Source organism: Quercus robur, chromosome 8, assembly GCF_932294415.1.
Source record: "Quercus robur chromosome 8, dhQueRobu3.1, whole genome shotgun sequence".
Taxonomy (NCBI): Eukaryota; Viridiplantae; Streptophyta; class Magnoliopsida; order Fagales; family Fagaceae; genus Quercus; species Quercus robur.
The window spans coordinates 3,281,897-3,304,636 of NC_065541.1; the positions used below are offsets into that span (position 1 = coordinate 3,281,897).

General features: G+C 31.7%; 2 protein-coding genes across 2 annotated transcripts; both read left to right on the top strand.

Moving 5' to 3' along the window:
* Positions 1-6,610: 6,610 nt before the first annotated feature.
* Positions 6,611-16,664, top strand: LOC126694217 (kinesin-like protein KIN-14F). Its single transcript, XM_050390305.1, has 18 exons — positions 6,611-6,898; positions 7,252-7,490; positions 9,917-10,080; positions 10,620-10,763; positions 10,934-11,293; positions 11,610-11,678; positions 11,828-12,052; positions 12,246-12,327; positions 12,451-12,546; positions 12,635-12,814; positions 13,263-13,369; positions 13,763-13,941; positions 14,089-14,253; positions 14,355-14,608; positions 14,685-14,848; positions 14,933-15,127; positions 15,291-15,997; positions 16,154-16,664. Exons 2-18 carry the CDS (start codon positions 7,340-7,342, stop codon positions 16,302-16,304), a joined length of 3,393 nt encoding a protein of 1,130 aa, XP_050246262.1. The 5' UTR covers positions 6,611-6,898; positions 7,252-7,339; the 3' UTR covers positions 16,305-16,664.
* Positions 16,665-21,013: 4,349 nt separating this feature from the next.
* Positions 21,014-22,006, top strand: LOC126694147 (uncharacterized). The gene has a single exon (XM_050390229.1). The coding sequence runs from the start codon at positions 21,014-21,016 to the stop codon at positions 22,004-22,006; it is 993 nt and encodes a 330-aa protein (XP_050246186.1).
* The last annotated feature ends 734 nt before the right edge of the window (positions 22,007-22,740 follow it).

Consider the following 22,740-nt stretch of genomic DNA (forward strand, 5'->3'; position numbering starts at 1 on the left):
TTTTCATTTATTATCATATCTATTGGAATGCGATTCCATAAAAATAATAAGAATAAAAAAAATAAAATTAACATGCGAAAAAATATCACTCTAATCACAGTACTACTGGCATTCCCTGTTATAATTGGAAATAATAAAAATATTGTTAATGATATATATATATATATATATGAAAATTATGTTACTCAAATTTAATCACAATGTTTCTTTTGCTGAAAAAAGTTATCACATCATATTATCTCAATGATTTGCGGGAAAAAAAATTAAATTAAGCACTCCCCTACTATTACTAAAGAAAAAACAGAAAGAAAAAAGACGGGCCTAGGTCTAATGGCACACCATCAAGTCTCAAATCTCAAGTTAGGTTTGAGTTCAGATAGTAATGGGCATGGAGAGGTTTGAGAGGTATTGAAGAAGAGCATTTCTCTAGTTCTCTTATTGTGAAGCCCAATGATCCAGGGGGAAAAAAAAAAGAACATGTACAATAAAATAAAAAGGAATGTGTAATAAAGTAGTCACCATTCCTTTTAGGTTTAATTGTATTTTCCCCTTAATTATGAGGTCCATTTCAATCCTCTACCAAACTTTTAAATGGATCAATATTTCCTCTCATTTATTGATAATTAACAAATTGTATGGAGAACCTAATGCTATATTCATAACATTTTCATAATAAATCATAAGTGTGAAATTGTTATTGGTTCTAATTTAAATTTATCACTAAAATGATTTTTTAATCCACTAGTTACCTGCTAATAACAATACGTCACTTAAAATTTATTGTGAAAACGTTGTAAATATAACACTTCTTAATTGCGGTGCTTAATAAAATCCAATAAATATAAATGGAAAGTATGACTTTAAAGATAGGGTAATCGAGCTGTGAGCCTACTATCTCAGGAAAGGTTGAAGACCTTTATTTTTTTATTTGACAAGAGAAAGAGGAATTTCATTAAAATCAATCAATGAAGACTGATAGTACTATAGTTCTACTGTTTTTCAGGTATTGTTAGTTTTCCTTTTTTTTTTCCTTATACCAAGACTTTCCTTTTTGAATGCATTGATCTCTTAAACACGCCCACGTATCACAATTCACACAAAGTTAGACATGGAGTTATTAACAAAACACAAAAGCAACAAAAGGTTCACCAAGACTTGGTGTGTGGGAATTCTGTGTCTTTGAAATTATGTAGAAGATAAAGAAATTAAAGGTCCCAGAAGACTTTGAAACCAGCAGTAGTAGTTGATTACACGGCATTCACGCCAACAACAAGGACCGGCACTAGTTAAGCTCATGCAAATCTTTTCTTCTGTGTATTATACAGTTCTGCTTTAATTAATAAGAACCAAATCCACACATACTAAAAGAGTATTTGCATGCGTGAATGATATGTGTAGGGGACCCAAATAATCACTTCTCCTCTCATGCACAGCATAAATCTTTCCGTCAACAATGGAAAGTAATTAGTTCTGTATTGCTCATTCATCACAACTTTTGTACGTAATGTCTAGCACTGATTTTTTTACCCCTTGATCTAGGCAATATAAGAAATTCTGGAAAGGCAAAGATGCCCACATTGTAAAGAGCAGCATTCATATATTAATACTATTCCTTCTTATATTTTACTAAATGTTTGGCAGAAGAGAAAGCAGTTCTATTGAGGCAACAAAGATGGAGGGGTGAGTGTGTCATGGGTATAAAAAATTAACTATTTTTCCTTAAGTGAGACATAGGGGCCATAATGCTTTTTTGTGCTTTCTTAGTTTAAATCAAGAATTGAAAAATGAAAATCCCCCCAAACTCTCTACTTCAACTCTTTTAAATGCTATTAGCAAAAAGAGAAAAAGAAAATACAAGTCATTTAAATGTTGCGGTGAGATGATAATAGTCATCTTAACTCTAATTTCCATATTATAATTATTTATAGGGTTGAGAATGTGAAAAAGAGAGAAATATTAACGTGGTTTGATTTGATGAATGACATCCAAAAATAGATAGTTTTAAGAAACTAAATCTTTACTATATAAATATAAAATTGATGTGTTGCAATGATTAAAATATGAGGTGAAGGTGCAGTACAAGTTGTGTAGGTAAATTGAGTATTAATTGATATTTTTAACATTCTCTCAAACATAAGGTAAAAGTTTAAAGACATCTTAAATCTAGAGTGTAAGATGTGAAATGGAACACGCGAGACATATATCGATAACGCCAAACAACAAAGATCAACAATGGAGATTGGAATGATTACATTGATGAATGAAAAAATTGTGGGTGGCTAGACGATAGAAATATTGATAATTGGAATGATGACATCAATAGACCTCGTTATTGTTGGTTGGTCGACAATTGAGTCAAGGGTGGATTTACTCCTATATATGAGGATTGACTCTTATGCTATATTAGAAGTATTTAAGAGAGAGATTCATGTGATTTACCTTGACAATCTACGTATGTACTAGAAATCTTTACAATACCACATCTTTGCTTTATGAAATTAGAGGTACCCATTATATATCCAAGTCAATTATACAATCAATTGTTTCATACTTTCTTCCATTATTATTTTAACAAAGCATGCTATTGAATGAACTATCTTTTGATTGTTCCCTTGAAAGGATACACAAACTTATCTCATACCATGACACAACTCATTAGGCTTAAAAATTATAGATTCAGTGTCTATTCTTTTAACAGGGAAAAAGAAAAGAAAAAAACTAACTATGATCTAATATTAAGTGTCCTGATCCAATGAAAAGAATCAAAAGATATACTCATTCTATATATTTATTTATTATTTGAAAAGGATACACTTATTAGACTACAAAAGAATTTAAAATAAGAAAGTTATATGATGAACCTGAAAACTTATATACAAAAACATCAGAAGAAAATATATATATACTTGCAAGAAAGAAGTTACTGTTCATGGGGTCTTTGACCAGATACTATTTGTATTTTTAACTGTAACAAATTTGACCAAAAATTACATGCTTATGTTAGAAGTCTCCTCCACCATACCCTTTAACTAATCCAAAGAAAAAGCTAATAAAGTATTAGAGACTATAATTTGATAGAGAAAGAGAAAGAGAAAAACAGAACCTTCTCTTAAGTGGTCCATTAAATGGGGTACACAATGTTAAAGACACATGAAAAAGCTTCCCTCTGCAATGATTTAAAATGTGGGGGATCCAACGTTCTTCAATGGATTCACTTTCGCTCTTTGTTCATTTCAAAAAAAACACCTAACGTATACTTTCAATTTTGCCTTTATTCCATCACTGGATTTGACCCGGCCACCACTAAGCACTAGAAGAAAATATTAAAAGCAGTATCAAGCTCGTTCTATTCTATATTTGATTGACACCCACTCCAATTTCATGTCTAGTGGGTGATTTTGGATTCATGTTTGTCTGTGATGAAAATGGTTCACAGTGTGAAAAAAAAAAGGTAAAAAGAAATGCCTTTTTACTGTGTCTGGTTATGAGGTTAATGTACTGCCATTAATTTCTCACCCACCATCTTATTCTTCACCAAACACTAGGTCATGGGAGGGAGAATAATAGTGGGAACCTCTTGTGCATAGGTGAGCTTTATCTGGCAACATTTTACTACAACCTTAATAATAGAGTAAATTATATTTTTGGTTCATAAAATTTGAGATAAATTTGATCTTAATTATTTTTTTTTTAAATTAAATTTTTTCCTTAAAGTTTTTAAAAGAAAATAATTTCTTCCTCTAGCAATGGGATCGGTTCAATTTTAGTCCCTTAAAGATAGGGTAGTCCAACTTTAATCCCTTAAATAATCGGTTGGTGTGATTTTGGTCCCTTAAATATGGGCTTAGTTCAATTTTGGTTCTTTAAATATGTAGTCAGTTTCAATATGATTTCTAAAGATATGATGTTTAGCATCCCCTTAATGACATAAAAAGAAAAAAAAAAGTAAAAATTAGATGATTAAATTATTTATTTTTAAAAAATTTAGAAATTAAATCCAAAATTTTAAAATTGAGGGACCAAAATTCGAACCTACACTAATTTTTTTTTATTAACCCTTAATAATATGACCTTGAGCTTGAGAATAGGATCAATCAATCAATTTAGTGACTGATATGTGTTGCTTCATTATCCAAGAATACGCCATAGCTGTCAAGAATTAACCAGTTCTCCAAAGTGATGCACAAATATCTTCATTTGTGTTTCCCAAGTTAAAAAGAAGGATTAGGGGGAAAATATATATTGTCATTTGCGCTTCCCAAGTCAAAAAGAGGAATTAGGGAGAAAATAACTATTCTTGTAACTTTCTAGTTTGGCTTCTTTAAATGGTATGGTGAGAAAAAGCTAGCCTATGTCGAAATATGAATCTTGAAGGTTGAGTCAATATGTAAGACCAAATGCTGATTAACATATCAATGATATGAAAATAGTTTAAATAAGTTGCAAATTTGCAATAGATAGTGGCTTAAATGGCTAGCTCTTAAGCACCATTGGATGCCCATTTTATTTTATTAGAGAAACGCAAAACTATTTGACAAAGATATTCAAAAGTCAAAAAGAATTGACTAATAGAAATTAAACATGTCCTTTTCTTTTTTACTAGAATCAAGGTTTAGTTTATAAGGTTATAGTAATTTACAGATAGAGAAAACTAGCTTGATTATCCAATTGAGACATTTTTGTTTTAAAAAAAAATTAGAAAAATTAAAAATATGGATCCACAAAAGAAAGGGGGAAAATTGTAAAAAATGCATCAAAACTTTGAAATACCATAATTTTGTGCTCTATTCTCAGTTTTTCCTTTTTGATTTCATTATATTTTTCGGATAAGTAAAAAAAAAAACAAAGATAAGATGAATTTCAAGTTGTAAACCATGGAGATTGGCCTATGGTTGATTTTGTTTGATTAGAGAGAGCTTAATTACTTTTTTAAAATTACTTAAAAATTAAATTAATAAAAAAATAAGTATTTTTGTAGCATGAAGAAAAAATCAATTTTTTTAGTAAATATTTATATAAATTGTCCTAAATCAAAGCAATAGTCCAACTTTGTTCTGCAATCAAATCAGCACGAAGGTCAATTAAGGAATAGATTGGAACATCTTATTCATCATAAAAGAGGAAATGCAGCGTGGCAAACACATAGCATTAAGGAACATGTATTTGGTAAACAACGTTAGCCTAGCATAAAAGGGCTATTTATTTATTTATTATTATTATTATTTTTTTATAAGAAGGGCTATTTATTTATATAAATATAAATAAATAAAAAATAAAAAAACATTATAGTCCAAAGATTTATAAAGCACCTTGTGCTCATCATTTAGGCCAGATCCTGCCGTCCAGTCCAGCGATCCAAGGGTCCCAATGTAGACCACACTTGTCATCACCCAAGTTGCCACGTGGAATGTCCATCTTAAGTCAAACCACACCCTCAACCCAAAGTTTAACGCCGTCCACCTTTTCTTTTGAAACTAATATATATTTCTAAGAAATTAGAAAGTTACAAAAATAAGAGCTAAAATGGACTTTATATCCTATAAGTTTTGGATCACTTCTATATCAATTACTGTATTTTAAATCTGAAATCTTGTAATGTACCCTCTCAAGTATTACTACAGTATCAATGTGCCCATTTTATTGTTATTTGATGTCATTAATTGATAGAAAAATATAAGAAAAAATTATCAATGTTTTTGGGTAGGGTTGCGATAAAAATGTGTGAATCTAAAAGGAATGGGACACATTGACAATAGTGTCTTAGATAACACATTGTAACCCTAAATTTAGAAGGTGTAAAATGTATTTTACTATTTTAACCAAAAGAATATTGTATCAAACAAACACTAAATCCATGAAAAAAAAGGGGGAAAGGACTTAGGCAGGTACTTTTTGGCACTAAGTGCATATTAATTAACCTTTTATTGATTTATTAAAATTTTGATTTGTTGGAAATGAGTAAAAATATAGTTGTAAGTGAAAATAAGAGACCTTAAAAGTTATAAGTTAAGAATTGAGAAAAAAAAAATCAAACTTAAAGCAAGTTTATGAAAAAAGACACTTTAATAAATACTTTTTTTCGCCAAAAGCCATATGGCTCAACTAGAATATCCTTGTATTTCTAATAGAGACATACAAAATTTAAATTCCTCCACTTCTAACTATCAATGTATCAAATTAAAAAAAAAAAAAAAAAAATTCTACCAATTAATTTAGAATGGAAAAAGAAAAATTAGATAAAAGTTGTCATTTTTTTTTTGGGAGAAGAAAGACAATGGCCCGTTTGGTACTGTTGTTTAAACAACAATTTTCAATGTTTAAACATCACAAACAAATATTTTTATCACACTTTTTAACCCATACACATTTCCACAATACTTAAACAATGTTACTAAAAATCTATTATCAAACGAACTAAAATTCCTCCTCCTCCTCTAGCTGTTCTCTATATTCAATATAAATTGTATAAAAGTTCTTTATAAATATATATATATATATATATATATATTTATATTGTATAGAAGTTGTAACGACTTGATATAAGTATAACTCCGTTAATGCACTGTGTCGTGGCTTTGAATTCTTTTATTTGGGTCCTAGTTCCAGGCCAAACCACCAACGTTTCAATTTCGGGGTCTTTTTATTTCTCTTCTCCTTTGCTTACACACAAAACTCAACTCTCTCTCTCTGTTCAACTTCACATTGGAGCATTTATTAAGCCGCTTGTATTTGAATGCTCCTTCAGAACTCACGAGAAACTTGTTTCAAATCCCATTTTTTTTCTGGAGTCAGATCAGATCTAGTTCTTCTACTTTAACTTCTCACTGCCACTGAAACTCAATTTTCTTGCTCAGTTTTCCTGGCCTTTCCCAGAACTTTGGATCAACACCCTTTAGAGGTAGAGTCTTTTCTTAAACTTTTCTGTCCTTGTTTTCTTACTTCGTGTTTGAAAAAACCATTGTGTTTTCATTTTCCTCAAGTCAAAATGTGATTGTTTTAGAGAGTTTTAAGGAGGTTTTAGCAGTAGTGGTTCATGCTTTCATATTTATCACTCTCTCACTTAATTTTTGTGTTGTCCATTTCTTTATATTGTACCTAGGCATAAGGTTCAGTGCATATTAATTATTATTATTATTAAAATATTATAATAATATAATTTTTGTTTCCAACTTTTTACCTTAGATATTCTCAGCTTTGGATAGTGTGGACTCTGGAGTATTTATAACTGAACTTTCTGTGGTTGTTTTGCAGTGAACATTGTTTAATACAATATCCCTGCAGGCTAAAAGAATATATATTTGTAAGGGAGAGAGGGAGAGAGAGAGAGAGAGAGGCAAATATGCCACAAGAAAGCTATACCAATCCAATGTTAACCTCTCCTTGCAAGAACTTAAGAGGATTAAAGGCTTTGATTGCTAACAATGAGGCTTCATACACTGAGGAGATTATTAATGACCATGAATTAGCTCACAGAAAAGCTGAAGAAGCAGGTACTATTTCTACCACCGCCACTATGAGTAATTTAGAATCCTCTTACTTTATGGGAAAATTATAATTATTATATATAATGACTACAAAATTAGAGTAAGCTCATGGAGAAATATAAAATAGAATATAAATTCATTAGTCTCTTTTTCCGAGATACTGGTTATTGTAGCTGCACAGTTCTTGGATAATTTTTTTTTTTTGGTCCTCCTCTTTATTTTTTTTAATTTTTTTTTTTCCATTTTTTAGTAACTTACCTTTTAAAATCCTGTGTTTAGCTGTGGTTTCAAATTAAATCATATAATTCCAAAAATTTTCAAATTTACCCTAAAATTTTATATTGTTTCAAATAAAATCCAAAACTAATAACATCATATCAATTCAAACATTGAACTTTTTAGGTTTGATTAGGGATTTTACATTATACAAGTTTAAAAGTTTAGGATTAATTTGAAACCACCTTTAAGATGTAATATTTAAAATGTAATTTTATTTTTTCTTTGGTGGTCATTTTTCTTGGAGGGGTCAAACTTCAAATACTCAAACTTGCCTTTTTCTTTTTTGGGCTGAGATCAAAGTGGGTGTGGGTGGGTTTGGCTTGGTGGTCGCATAATCATCAAACATTGAGAAAGCTAAAATAAAAAGATTATGCAGCACATCATAATGTTGCGCAAAATGCGGTGATCCAATTAATAATAAGTTTGTACTGTGGGTCCAAATATATTAGGCCCCCCCTTTTATGGTGTTCTTTCTAGCCGAAAGAAGGTTTACATTAATGTTTTATTTGTAGCATACTTCTTGGCTACATGGATTTAGAATTAGCCGTCCTTTACGATCATCAAATTTTTGGTAAGCGAAGGAAACATTACAACTAAGAAGATGTACGAGTGTCTCAATTTTTATATGTAGATGATAAAAGGTGACATAATTTAATCGGTGCGTTTGCAGCTATTGGAAAACTGTATTTTCATTTTAAAATGAGCATTTGTAAGAAAAACTATGAAGATTTATGATTGCAAAATAAAGTTTTGAGTTTTAAATACATCCGTTTAATCTCCCAACATGCCTAACCAAACAGAGTTTGGAAGACACAAATTTCACTGCGCAATCACATTGATGATCTATAAATGGTTGTGTCCAACTTGAAAAAATTATGGAGGTCTTGATAGAAATGGTTGTGTGCTCTACTTGATGACAGAATTTCATGCATTAACAAGTACTTTTTCTTTTTCTTTTTTTCTTTGAAAATTTATGCTGAAGAAAGATGGAAAAAGTACTTCATGGATTCGTGCCCAGAGTCACATTGGCAGACTTAAAACTGTAAAACATACCTACGTATTTCAAATTCAATAAAAAGGGAAAAAAGTTTTTGGCATACTTAAATTGGTTGTTGCACTTGCTCAGTTGCACCTACCCAACCTGTAACAAAAATTTAAAATGTTCACGTGTACTTCACCATGCTGACTAATAATACATTTTGGCATCATTTTAGTCTGCTTTCACCGTGACACTATTCTTAGAGAATACTGATGGATTATCGTATAGTTCGGCAGGGAAAAGAATATCTAATTTTGTAACAATATTTAGTATATTTCTTTAGAACAAAATGTATTTTAAATCCTATAGAAAATTAAATCTTGAAAGATTATTACAAATTAAACTGCATAGTTTTGTTAATTTCAAATTGAATCTTAGACTTTTAAAATCAGAACAATTTATACCCCTTATCAAAATAAAAAAATTAAACCCGAAAGTCCAAGGTTTAAATTGATATGATTTATAAAAACCAAGGTTTGATTTGAAGATTTGAAGAAGCCGTAAAATTTAATTTATAATAGACTTAAAATTTAGGATTTAATTTGAAACCATCCTTTAAATATAGGTTTAAAAGCTAATTTAATTACCTATTTTAGAGTACATTATCTGCCTCTATTTGTCCCTTTCACGATTTGATTCATAAGCTTTCGATAATTATATTTGATTACTCTTTTTAGATGAATAAATCTCCGGTTTACCAAAAAAAAAAAAATTTTATTATATTTGATTCCTTTAATTGAAATTAAAATATTAGACTTCTGTCCAAGTTAACAACCAAAAAAAAAAAAAAATGACAAATAATTTACCCTTTATGGTTTAACCAAATCATAATTTAGTCCTACAAGTTTTATGGTTAGGAGTTTTTTGAATTGAACCCTAACGAGTTTAATTTAATACAAATCTTAGGATTCAAATATTGCAATTGAAAGTTTTTTTTTTTTTTAGAAGAAAGAAATTGAAAGTTTGTAGACTAAATTATGATAATGTCGAATTATGAACTAAATTGTAATTTTTCCTATTTATTATTATTATTTTTCCTTGGGTGTCTCAACTGTCAAGAACACGGTTAGTTTGAAGTCCAACCTTAACTAACAAGTGTGTGTGTGTTTTTCAGCTTCAAGGAGGTACCAAGCATCAGAATGGCTACGTCAAATGGACCATGGCGCATCATCAGCACTGCCCAAAGAACCCTCCGAGGAAGACTTCTGCCTTGCACTTCGCAATGGTCTCATTCTCTGCAATGTCCTCAACAAAGTCAACCCTGGTGCTGTTCTCAAGGTTATATATATACATACCCCTACCTTTGTATCATGTCCATGTTTCATTACAAGCAAAACTGTGCTGAACAATCACGTATTCAATTCTTATAATAAACTAATAAAGAACTTGACTAATAGTCCGAGTTGGGTTTTTCTTTCTAACCATTTTTTCCTTCATGTTAATTTTAATATGCATGCATGGAATTCAAAATGTTTTATTATAAGAAAATCTGCTTAAAATTTTAGAATTTGTTAAAATTATCTATAATTATTTTGGTTTTTTTTTTTTCTTTCTAGTATAGTACTTAAGGTATTGCACCTTAGGTTCTCAAATTAAATCCATCCATGTGGTTGCATTAACCAATGTAGCACAAAAGATGCTATCTTCACCTAACATCAATTAAATTTAACTATGCGGCTTATTAGCCAATACAATTGTATGGTTGAATTTAATTGAGAAACTTAAGAAATCGTACCTACAAGCATGGTTTATTCTAAACTTCATGGTCTCTTTTGATTTAGAGATTGGGGTTTGTTTCTGTTTCGGAATTTATATAGGTGGTGGACAATTCAGTGATTGCAGTTCAGTCTACAGAGGGAGCAGCACAGTCTGCAATTCAATATTTTGAGAACATGAGGAATTTCTTGGAGGCTGTTAAAGAAATGAAGCTCTTGACATTTGAAGCATCCGACTTGGAAAAGGTTTTGCTTATCTTTCAATTCCTGCATTTGCTATTAATCATGCATGTTACAACCTATTATTTCAAATATATGACTAGTACATTTGATTTTCTTTTCCTGAAAGAGAGAGAAAGAGTGTGTGTATGTGTGTGTACTTTACCAGTCTTTAATTGAGTAACTTGGATATCCAGGGGGGTTCGTCAAGTAAAGTTGTGGACTGCATTCTGTGTCTGAAAGGATTTTATGAGTGGAAGCTAGCGGGTGGAGTTGGGGTTTGGAGGTATGGAGGCACTGTGAGGATCACATCCTTTCCAAAGGGATCTCCATCCTCCATTCTAAGCAGTGAAAGTGCTGATGAGTCAATAGATGAATCCGAGTCATCACAATATGAACAGCTGTTAGAATTTCTTCATCTTTCTAATGAGGTCTCAATTGAAGAATCCAGAACTGCCAATGCACTGGCTTTCCTCTTCGATCATTTTGGACTTGGACTCCTACAGGCTTACCTTAGAGAGAGTAATGGGATTGAGGACTTGCCTTTGAATGCAATGGTAGGTAAGATCCTTCCCAATTTGTTGTGCATTGCAGGTTATTTTTGGTTTTCTGCAGACACAGCTTTCTCTAATACACATGATATAAGATCAAACACTAGCAATCTAGCAACAAAGATTTTTGTTATCTTCATGCATATGGCATACAAATATCATTTGCTAGCTGCAAAAAAAACTTATTCCATCTCAAGCCAATATGATTATGAATATCAAGTTTACCCATAAGGAATTTATAAAAGGTTATGATAGTGAGAAATTACAATTATCTTTTTCTTTTGACCTAAAACTGAAGATCTTTGCATTGTAAAATTTGTAGGTAATCGATACTTTGCTCAGTAAGGTAGTCAAAGATTTCTCAGCACTGCTAGTTTCTCAAGGCACTCAGGTAATTAAGAATTTGGAGTGTCATTGAATCTGTTGTTAATACTTCTATCCAAAAGTATTTCCGGACCGATTTTTCAATATGTGTACCATCCTTATATTTTCCTCACTACAGTAACTAATCTATAATTTTCTTTCCACTATTTTCCATAGCTTGGATTGTTTTTGAAGAAAATATTGAAAGGTGATACTGGTTTCCTATCAAAAGATGAATTTATTGAAGCCATTTCACAATATCTTAATCAAAGAACTAGTTTGGCGTCAAGTGATTTGTCAAAATTTTGCATTTGTGGTGGGAAACGTGAGGGGGTTCAGCCAATTGTCTATCTCCCTGCTGACAACACAGAAGTTATTGATATTCAACAGAAACAGCTTGAGGTATGAATATTTGTTCACAGACAGAGATGCTCCAATGTTTCAATTTTACATTAGCAGATTCTTCCCTCAAGCTAAATGTAGGGTAACTCTTGGATATTCATTCTTGCATGGCTTTCTATGCCAAACTGAAACTTTAATCTTTGACATGTCTTTCATCAATACTATAGTGATGTTTTCCTTCTTTGATAACTAGGACCTAAAATTATCTTTTGAAGAGACGAAATCAGAGGTGAAGCAGGTTCACTCAAAATATGAGCAACAACTTACGAGGCTTGGTGAGAACCTAGAGACTTGATCTTCTTTGAGAATATTCCTGTGGTTAAATAAAAGGCCTCAGTCACTTGTATTATTAAGTTTATCTATAAATATTTGGTAAATTACAATTTTTGTTGCCTCAGAGCATCATATTAAGGGGCTTGAAGTGGCCTCCTCATCCTATCACAAGGTTTTAGAGGAAAACCGCCAACTCTACAATCTAGTCCAAGACCTCAAAGGTGTTCATCTGAAACTAAAGTTTTCAACTTGATCATTTGTATATGCTACTACATATGAAGCTTAACTAATAAATTTACTTTCTTACAGGAACCATTAGGGTATATTGTAGAGTGAGGCCTTTCTTACCTGGGCAATCAAATGGGCAGACTACTGTGGACTACATAGGAGAAAATGGAAATATCATGATTGTCAATCCCCTTAAGCAGGGCAAAGATGCAAGGAGGGTATTTTCATTCAATAAAGTGTTTAGCACTAATGTCACACAAGGTAGTTTTCCTATCCAAAGCAGGGTTCTCAGTGAAGCTCATAAACTACATTGCAAGTTATGGGATTGGTTTAAACATTTTTTTATCTGAACCTGTTGCATAGCTTTATTGAAAGTAACGAAAGGGTAAATAACCCAAAGATGGAGATATTGAAAGTAACTTTAGATTAAAAAACTCAGAATGGATATCATGAACTAAAGATTATTCTTTTTAACTACTGTTAGTAATGTTAACAATAAAATGATGATGGTTATATGGGTTTTTTTTTGGAGGACTGAGAGATAAGGATCTAGTTACCTAGTTCCTTTATAAGCAAAACATATTGATGTTATGTCAGAAAGGCAGAACTGAGTGAAATTAAAACACAATGAATCTAATATGTCACATTTAGTCTGTACATTGATATATTTTTGGAAACTACTGATGATCACTATCACTATCATGTGCAGAGCAAATATATGTTGACACTCAACCATTGATCAGGTCTGTTCTAGATGGATTTAATGTTTGCATCTTTGCATATGGACAGACGGGCTCAGGGAAGACATATACAATGGTAAGATTCCAAACATTGTAATTCTTGTTTGTAGATTTCACACCATTCAATGAATCTGATACATATTCTATAAGATCATGAGTATCAGGCTGTCCCTAAAACTTTGGCATAATGCTCATCCCAGTGTCATAATTGCATATTTTATCATCATCATAATGCCATTTAATATTATGGGATCCTTCTTAGATTTATAACCTTTTGAATTTTAATTGGATGGTGTGTTTTTCATGGAGTTTTTAAAAGTGAAAGCACTCAATTGTTTTGTGAACTCAGAACCTTCTCTAGCCATTGAAGAAAGTATAAGGAAAAGCTATAAGATAATCAATGTCACTAGTGTCTCAGCATTATTTTTGTACGATCTAAATTATAATGTTACTTTATCTTCTTTTACAGAGTGGCCCAGATTTGACATCTGAGGAGACATGGGGTGTAAACTATCGAGCTCTTCGCGACTTGTTTCAAATATCAAAGGAAAGGGCAGAATTCATAAAATATGAAGTTGGAGTCCAAATGATTGAAATTTACAATGAACAAGTTAGAGATCTATTAGTCAGTGATGGATCTAACAGAAGATATCCTTTCCAAGATTTACTTTCTTTATTTAAATAACATGATAAGCATTTGTGTACATTATTTCCATTTGGGTTTGAAAATTTTGAATTGAGGATTTACTAAATTTATTAACTATATTGTTAGTTCAGTACCTTAACTCCATGCACATTAGATATACGAAACAACTCTCAATTGAATGGTCTTAATGTACCTGATGCAAGTTTGGTTCGGGTTACATGTACTCGAGATGTTCTTGACTTGATGAGGATTGGCCAAAAGAATCGTGCCGTGGGTGCTACAGCTCTAAATGAGCGAAGTAGCCGTTCCCATAGGTAGGTGCTTTTGTTAATTGAAGTTTGGGATTCTTTTGAGCGTTATTATTAATACCTATTATTTTAACTAATGGTTTTTGGTTCTGGCTATCCTTTTGCAGTGTTTTGACTGTCCATGTTCATGGAAAAGAGTTAGTTTCTAATTCCATTCTTAAGGGTTGCCTCCACCTAGTGGATTTGGCTGGAAGTGAGAGAGTTGATAAATCTGAGGCTGTTGGTGAGAGACTGAAGGAGGCCCAACATATAAATAGATCACTATCTGCACTCGGTGATGTCATATCTGCTCTTGCACAAAAGAGTTCACACATTCCTTATAGGAATAGCAAACTTACTCAAGTATTGCAGGATTCATTAGGTAACATATTAAGCCAAAATCCCTCCAAATGTCTTTATCTCTTTCACTGTTCTAACCATTTTTCCATCTTAAATAGGTGGGCAAGCAAAAACATTGATGTTTGTACATATAAACCCTGAAGTTAATGCTCTTGGGGAGACAATTAGCACACTCAAGTTTGCTGAAAGAGTTGCCTCCATAGAACTTGGGGCAGCCCGATCTAATAAAGAAACTGGTGAAATCCGAGACCTTAAAGAGGAGGTTAGTTTTCAGTTATTCTCCTGTTCAATTCTACATTTTGAATATTTTACATGAAAGCTTTCTAACTTTTTTCTATCTATATAGATATCAAACCTTAAACTGGCAGTGGAGAGGAAGGAGACAGAACTAGAGCAAATGAAAGCTGGGAATACTCGAAGCACTATTGAATCCCAAAGACCAAGAGCTGTTTCGCCCTACAGAATGCCAAGATGTGGTACTAGTGCTGGCCTGAAGCCTGAAACTAGTCAGCGACCCATTGATGATACTAAAAGCTTTGAAGTAAGTCAATAGCCATCACAAATTTGTTTAATTGAATACATTAGAATGTTTGTTTTGTGATATATCATATATACTACTTGAAATTTATATGAAAAAAAAACTTGACAAGTTAGGAATAAACAGAAATGGATAATCTCTATCTTGTGATGAACTTTGATTTCAGGCTAGGAGTTGCTCTTCTGGTAAGCAGAGAAGGTCAAGGTTTCCCTCTGCATTTGCTGACAAGGAGACGCCAAAGGTACCTTTCCCATCAGATGAAAGATTAGCAAGCTCTGGAAAGCCAAGGTCACCATCCCCTCCTATTAGGAGATCATTGTCCACCGATAGAGGATCTGTCTTTAGAAGCAGGATCAAATCTGATACACTTGACAACCAACCCATTGCAAAAGTACCATTCCCGGCTAGAGTTTCGGTTAATAAATCTGTTGCAGCAATGTCAATGATCCCTTCCACAGATAGCAATTCAAGAGCACATATTGGTTCACATGAACCAGCAAAGCAGGATAACATTTATGATGCATTCTGTGGCCTCCAGAGGGTAAGCACCAGGAAAGTTTACCCAGAACATGAAGAGGAGCAGTTTAAGCAAGCTCTTAATATCAGGCAAGGTGGCATTAGGAAAAGCAAAGTTGACAGCAAGGCCAAGGCAAGGACTCATCAAATGCCTGCTAGGAATCAGAAGTCTGATGTGGTGACAACATTGCTATCTGACATGGATGTTCCTGGTGAAAAGATGGAGGAAGCACCTCGAAAGAGTGACTTCTCTGAGCTAGAAAATGAGCATGGCCTTGTTGAGTCACCACTGCATGCTTTGAAGATGAAAAAGCTTCGACAGAACTTCTCAAGGAACTCCCAAAATCTTGAACCAAGGTATAATGAAAAACTTCTCTTAAAAGACTTATATACTGGGTGGTTGTACAAGGGGGAAAAAAGTTGAATTGCTCTTTCTATTTTTTCAGTTATGTGAAATATTAGTAATTCCATATGGTCATTGATAATTAAAATGGCATTCCCCATTTCTTTCAGAGGAATTGTTGAACCCATATTGGCTGGGAAGCTCGACAACAGGGTTCCAAATGGTCTAATTCGCTTTCCAAAGGAAGGCAGCAACACATCAATGCCTGAATTCAGAAGGAGTCGCTCCTCACCTCGCGGGAAATTTTTAATTCTACCTTGAGGATTTCACAATATACAGCATTGAATTTTATTGCCACTAATTTCTTTTCCTTCCAAATTTTGTACAGTGACTACTATTAGTGTTCAAGTTCCAAATTGCTTACTTCTTCTATGAGGATTCTGATGATGTTTTGGCGGTGATTATGGTGGAGCCTCTTTCTCTTTTGCTGATAAATATTCTGGGAATATATTTATGTAATTCAAATCAAATTAGCTTTATATTTTCTGGTTGTATTACTTGTGTTCTTTGTGTACCTGAAGCAGCTTTTGATACCATATCTATTTTGTAAACTTAAGAATATGTATTGTTCAACCTATAATACTGGAAAACTTTATTTATAGTGGAAAAACTGTTCGTATAGGTTCCATTTTATTTAGTTTCTTTTAGGGAAAAATTCTACGTCAACAGACACATTGGGAATGAAATGGAGCTCACAACTACTTCAGTTAATTTACTACTTATTATAGCTTGAAAACTTTGATTTCATGGCTGTATTAAAATGAAAGAAAAACTCAATTCCCCGACAGGAATTCATATGTCCAAAGGAGCATAAAACCATCTCAACCATGCTTGGATTTTTGTTAGTTGTCATTAAACACTCTTTTTACCGGCATTTTGATGAAATTTCTTATTTACTAAAACTAGATGTTGCCCAGCGTAATGCGCGAATACTTTACAATTTCATTTGAAATCATTTTTATGTATATTAATACCTATATATAACACTTATTTTGTTATATAATATTTATGATTGTTACAATATTGTTGAATGCTCTAAAACTTGGTTTTCTTAATTCATATTTTATTTTAAAAAAAAATTGTATAACACTATAAGACCAAAACATATTATAATATGTGTTGTTAAAAGTAGACTTTATTTTTTAAAATGATTAAATGATTTTGAAATCGATAAATAAGAATTTAAGGAATAAAATATTTTTATATCCTAAAATTACATAAATTTAAGTAACCACTCCATTCTCACAACCATATATGGAGACCCTAATCTCAAACACCCAATTCATTTTCTTAATGAAATTAAGGAAATCATTTGTAAGTATCAACATAAAGAGAATGCAATTAAACAAAGAAAAATTGAGTAAAAACACATTCTTTTATCAAAATTTAATTGTCTTTAGTTGGACTTTTGTATCCTTTTTAAAAAAAAAAAAAAAAAAAAAACCAAAATCACTTTGAAATCATTGTCACTTTTTATTTTTATCACTATGGTTCATACAACAAAAAATCGCAATTAAAAAACATACAAAGAAACCTACAAATTATGAGTTATTAAAAAAAAAAAAAAAACCCAACTTCATAAATAATCAATTAGAATGCTTCTCTTTTTTTCTCTTTGGTTCTAAAACAAAATACATTTATAACTTTCCAACACCAAAATCTCAAACACTCAAAGACTTAAAGCCAATCATAGCCTTCAAAAAATTCACAACATTTAACTTCAATATCAAAACCGTAAGCTATTGTCACTTAATAAAAAATGTAAGCCCCTTTCCTTGGGCACAATCTACACATACGAGTTAGGATCAAATGGTATGACAATGTTAGAGTTATGTTGGTGACGTTGAAAGGTTGAAGATAAATGATTGTTTTTGGCTTGGGTGTATTTGAAATGAGATGCATGCAGAGTTGTGAGTATAGTATATAAAGGAGTAGAAGTGAAAATTGTGAATGAAAATGTAAAGAGTTATGTGTTTTTGAGAGAGAGAGGAAAGATCTTGAAACATTGAATCAAAGGAAATAAAGAGTCCCTATTTTTAAATTTGTTCTTATCTTTAATGTGGTTTAAGAGTATTTCAATTATCTTTTTAAAGAGTGCATTACATGGCAGAACCTTATGCTGTCTGTATAAGGTCTCTGATTTTATATATATATTATTTGTAGACCCATGTGATGCGTGGAAATAAATAATTATTCATCTACCTAAAATAGAGTTCCAAGAAAGAATAAAAAATCGAGAAAGAGAATAATTACTTTTTCAGGAGACAATATGTGAGGAATAACAAAATAAAGATATAGTAAAAAACACAAAATTATCCAAGCCATGTTATATAAATAAAATAACACTAGCCTCATCACACGCGCTCCACATGTGCGATGAGGCTTTTTTTTTTTTTTTTTGAATTTAATGTAATTTTTCAATTTGAATTTATCTATTGTTAGTGAGGTTACACATAAAGGAATTTTTAAGAAACTAAAATTTAGGATTTGAAATGAAGTAACTGTCGGGTTTAGTGTGTATTAGTTTTTAGGAAAAAAATGTATCAAGCATGCGGGAGATATATTTAAATAAAGAGTGTGCTAATTTCTAAGAAAAAAGTTTCTCTGGTAGTTTTTTTTTTTTTTTTTTTGGTTGAATTACAATTTTAACCCCATTTTTTTTTATTTTTTAGAAATAAAAATTATCTAATTAGATTAGAGGTATTTTTGACATTTGTTGAAGTCATAACTAACTTTCCGAATCCTCTTAATATATAGAGATTATATTCTTATATACTATTTTCATAATTCGATAGGATTATAGGATAACATCTAACAATTAAAGAAAAGAAAAAAGACAACAACTTAAAAACACAAAACTAAATTGCATCAACCTAAAGTAGACTTCTAAAGAACACAAAAATTCATCAACCTAAAGTGGAGATGCAAGAAAAATAAAAATAAAAATCCACCAAAAAATGAAAAAAAAAAATTAGAGAGAGAGAGAGCCTTTTTTTTTGCGTAGGAAAACTATATATAGAATGAAAGAGATAATAAGAATGTTATCTTAAAAGGATGAGAATAATAAGAACCAAAATAAAGGAAGATGAAAAGATGGAAAAAGAGTGACATTAAAGTAGAGAGTAGTGTGGAGAAGAGTTAGAGAAAGTGTAACAATAAGTTGGAAAATTAATATAAGAAGAATAGTTAAAAATAAGAGAGAGATGATATTTTGATTGTTAAATAATAGAGTTTTTTTTTCACTTTAAATACGTAGATGTTAAAAAAAAAATTATAGGAAAAATTAGAAAAATAATGATAATGACATGGTTGCTGATGTAACTTAATAGGAGCGTAATAATAATAAATGCTACGCTTCAACTTTTAGATATGGACAAAATTTAGGTACAGTACCTTTGGTGCTGTTTCTTAAGTTCTCCTCTTAAGATACAGTCATGTGGCTACTTAATTAAAAAATACACTTTCATTCCATGAGAAAAAATCCACATGACAAAATCTTAAAAAGGGAACCTAAGGAATAGCATCTAAATACTGTACCTAAGTATTGCCCTTTAGATATATATAGATATAGATATAGATTGATTGATTAGTTCCAAGAAAATGGACAAGGTGATCAAAGGAGCACCTAAGTTAGGAAAAATGATTCTTGACATTTGAAATTAATTTATTTCATTGTTCAAATAAAATATTAGGAAATCTAAAGGTGTATCAAATACCACGTTTTTTTAAATTTTAAATGACACTAGCCTCATTACATGTGCAATAAGGCTTTTTTTATTATTTAAATTTTGAGTTTAATATAATTTTTCAATTTGAATTTATCTATTGTTAGCGAGGCTACATAGAAAGAAATTTTTAAAAAATTAAAATTTAAGATTTGAAATGGAGCAAACTACTGAGTTTAGTGTGTGCTAGTTTTTAAGAAAAAAAAATGTATTAAATATGTGTAAAATATACTTAAAGAGAAATGCTATGTTCACAACTTTTTTACAACATTTTCACAACAAATCTTATGTGACAGGTTATTACAGATTGTTATTAGTGGGGTAAAAAAATAATTTTAATGGTAGGTTCAAGTTCAAATTAGAACCAATAGCAACTAACCATCTATAATTTGTTGTGAAAATGTTATAGCCGTAGCAACTCTCATATTATATTTAAATAAAGAGTATGCTAATTTTTAGGAAAAAAGTTTCTCTGGTAGATTTTTTTTTTTTTTTAGAATAAGGATTATCTAATTAGATTAAGAGTAATTTTGACATTTTCTAAAACCATAACTAACTTTCTAAATCCTCTTAATATTTAGAGATAATACAATACACTATAGATACAGAAAATAAAATTTTAAATGAACTCTTGATCCTTTTCCCTTGGTTAGTAGCCACCCACCTTCATGGCATCAGTATAAAATCAGAGAGATATTAATCTATTAATAGGAAAAATATTTATGCTTTTTACACTTCAAGGACAGCCTCAGCGTAGATTTCATTCCTCAAACTAACCTTTTCATGTCAGTTTTTCCAAAACCTCCCACAGTTTCACCATTTCCTAACATAACATTTTGGCAGTTCTTTGACCTGTAGTTTGAGCCTCCCTCCCCATTCAACTCGGCGCCTGCAAATTTGGTACAGCTGTTTCCTTCATTTCTTCTATAAACATAATTTAGGCATTCAAACATCTTCAAAGATTTTCTTTGCTTTGATAATAATAGCAATGAAATTTTGATTCGTCCCATATCTTTGATCTAATGTCTCTACTTCAAATAGACAATATCTTATGATGCTGATGTTCCAAACTAAGTGAAGGTTGAAGAAGATTTTCTATATTGTTATGCAGTTCTATCATTCTTGGTAGCATTGGAGTTTATATGGATTTGGTGACCAGGGATCAAAGAGCTTCAAATGACAATCCTGTATCAACATCACATTTGCAGGCTCAATCCAATCTTGTCCTAGTAAAAGTTCTATAAAATGTCTAATTATATTCTGGGTGCTGCACCTTTTCCCAATCCAAAACCAGTCCCGCATCAACCACCAGCCAAGGAGAAAGTACATGAGCATCAGGCAACGAATAAAACAGTCCCTCAGGCCTCTGTCACCTTTGTTTACCAAACCATTATAGCAGAATTGTGGCGGAATGTAACAGTGACATGGTGCAAGAACCTGATCCACCATTCCCTTAGCATCACGGTGGAAACTCCTCATAATCAAGATCAATATACTTGCAAAATTGATTTGAGGACTTGGCAGTTTTGGGGTAGAAAAGGTCTCAAATCTTTTGAATTAGACAAGAAACGAGTGGATATTTTCTGGGATTTTAGACAGACAAAATTTTCTGGCAACCCGGATCCCTGGTCTAATTATTATGTTGCCATGGTTTGTGGTCAAGAGGTGGTGTTATTGCTAGGGGATTTAAAGAAAGAGGCTTATAAAAGAACGAGGTCAAGACCAACCTTAGAAGACGCTATCTTGTTGTACAAGAAAGAGATTGTGTATGGAAAAAGATTGTTTTGTACAAGATCCATGTTAGTTGATGGTAAAAGAGAACATGACATTGTCATTGACACTTCTCTATCCGGGCCTGGTGATCCTGAAATGTCAATTAGAATCGACGGGGAAATGATGATTCGCATTATGAATTTGAATTGGAGATTTAGAGGTAATGAGACCGTGATGCTGAACAATTTGCCAGTACAACTTCTATGGGATGTGCATGATTGGTTGCACACTATCCACGGGTCAGGCCCTGGCTTGTTCATATTCAAGCCAGGCACACTAGAATGTGAAGCAACTAGTGATCCTAATGGCACACTAGAATGTGAAGCAGATGGTGATCCTAATGGTAGTAACAGCAGCAATGGAAATGATAGTGACAGCATAATCGACTCAGTAGCCTCAGCACCTGCAAGCCCTTCATCAGAAACAACTTTTTGCCATTTTTTATATGCTTGGAGAACTGAGTAAGAGTGTGAGACTAGTTGTGTCCAGTGATTCACAACATTATCTATTATGTTATACATGGTTAATATTTCAATGTAACATTATTAGAGCCTTAATTGTCCACTTCATTTATATTCATCGTTTTTGCATTTTTTACATTTAGTTACCACAAACTGTGAAACTTTAGATAAAGTTTTATTGACATGAGATTTGAATGTAGTCTTTTTTTTTTTTTTTTTTCTTTTTTGGCACCAGAAAATGGTAAATTATGAGTTTAACTTGAACTTTTGGGCATTTCACTTTCTTGCAGAATGTTATCTATTTTAACAATTATTTTGGCTCATAAATTGGATTTAGTAGATTGGAATTTAGGAAATAGTTGAACAAGTCAAACCAAAATTCCAAACTGGCTCTATCCCAAAAGTTGCATTTTTTAAAATAGTACAGAGTTTCTGTAGCAGTTAAAAAAGTTTATTAATAGAAAAACAATAGTGAACCATCATGACTAAGTGGTTCCTTCTTCCTTTAAAATAGGTTGTTCCCTCTTGGTCTCAAATTTTATGCTCACCTATGAATCTCTTTATAGATTAATAATGGATCCAAGAACTAAATTGTTGTATAATTTGTTAGTACCCGTCCAGCCATCCTATTGTTTGGACAAAATTTAGTTACAAAATTGGTTATAACTTTAGGTTACAACTTTACTGAGTATCTTCTTATTGGAGGTAAATTTTGACAAATTCACCATTAAATTACAA

Coding starts and splice junctions, on each gene's coding strand:
- LOC126694217 (XM_050390305.1), top strand. CDS start 7,340: ATGCCACAAGAAAGCTATACCAATCCAATGTTAACCTCTCCTTGCAAG. Junction 11,294..11,609: donor ACTTGCCTTTGAATGCAATG/GTAGGTAAGATC, acceptor TAAAATTTGTAG/GTAATCGATACTTTGCTCAG. Junction 13,942..14,088: donor AGTGATGGATCTAACAGAAG/ATATCCTTTCCA, acceptor AACTCCATGCAC/ATTAGATATACGAAACAACT.
- LOC126694147 (XM_050390229.1), top strand. CDS start 21,014: ATGTCTAATTATATTCTGGGTGCTGCACCTTTTCCCAATCCAAAACCA.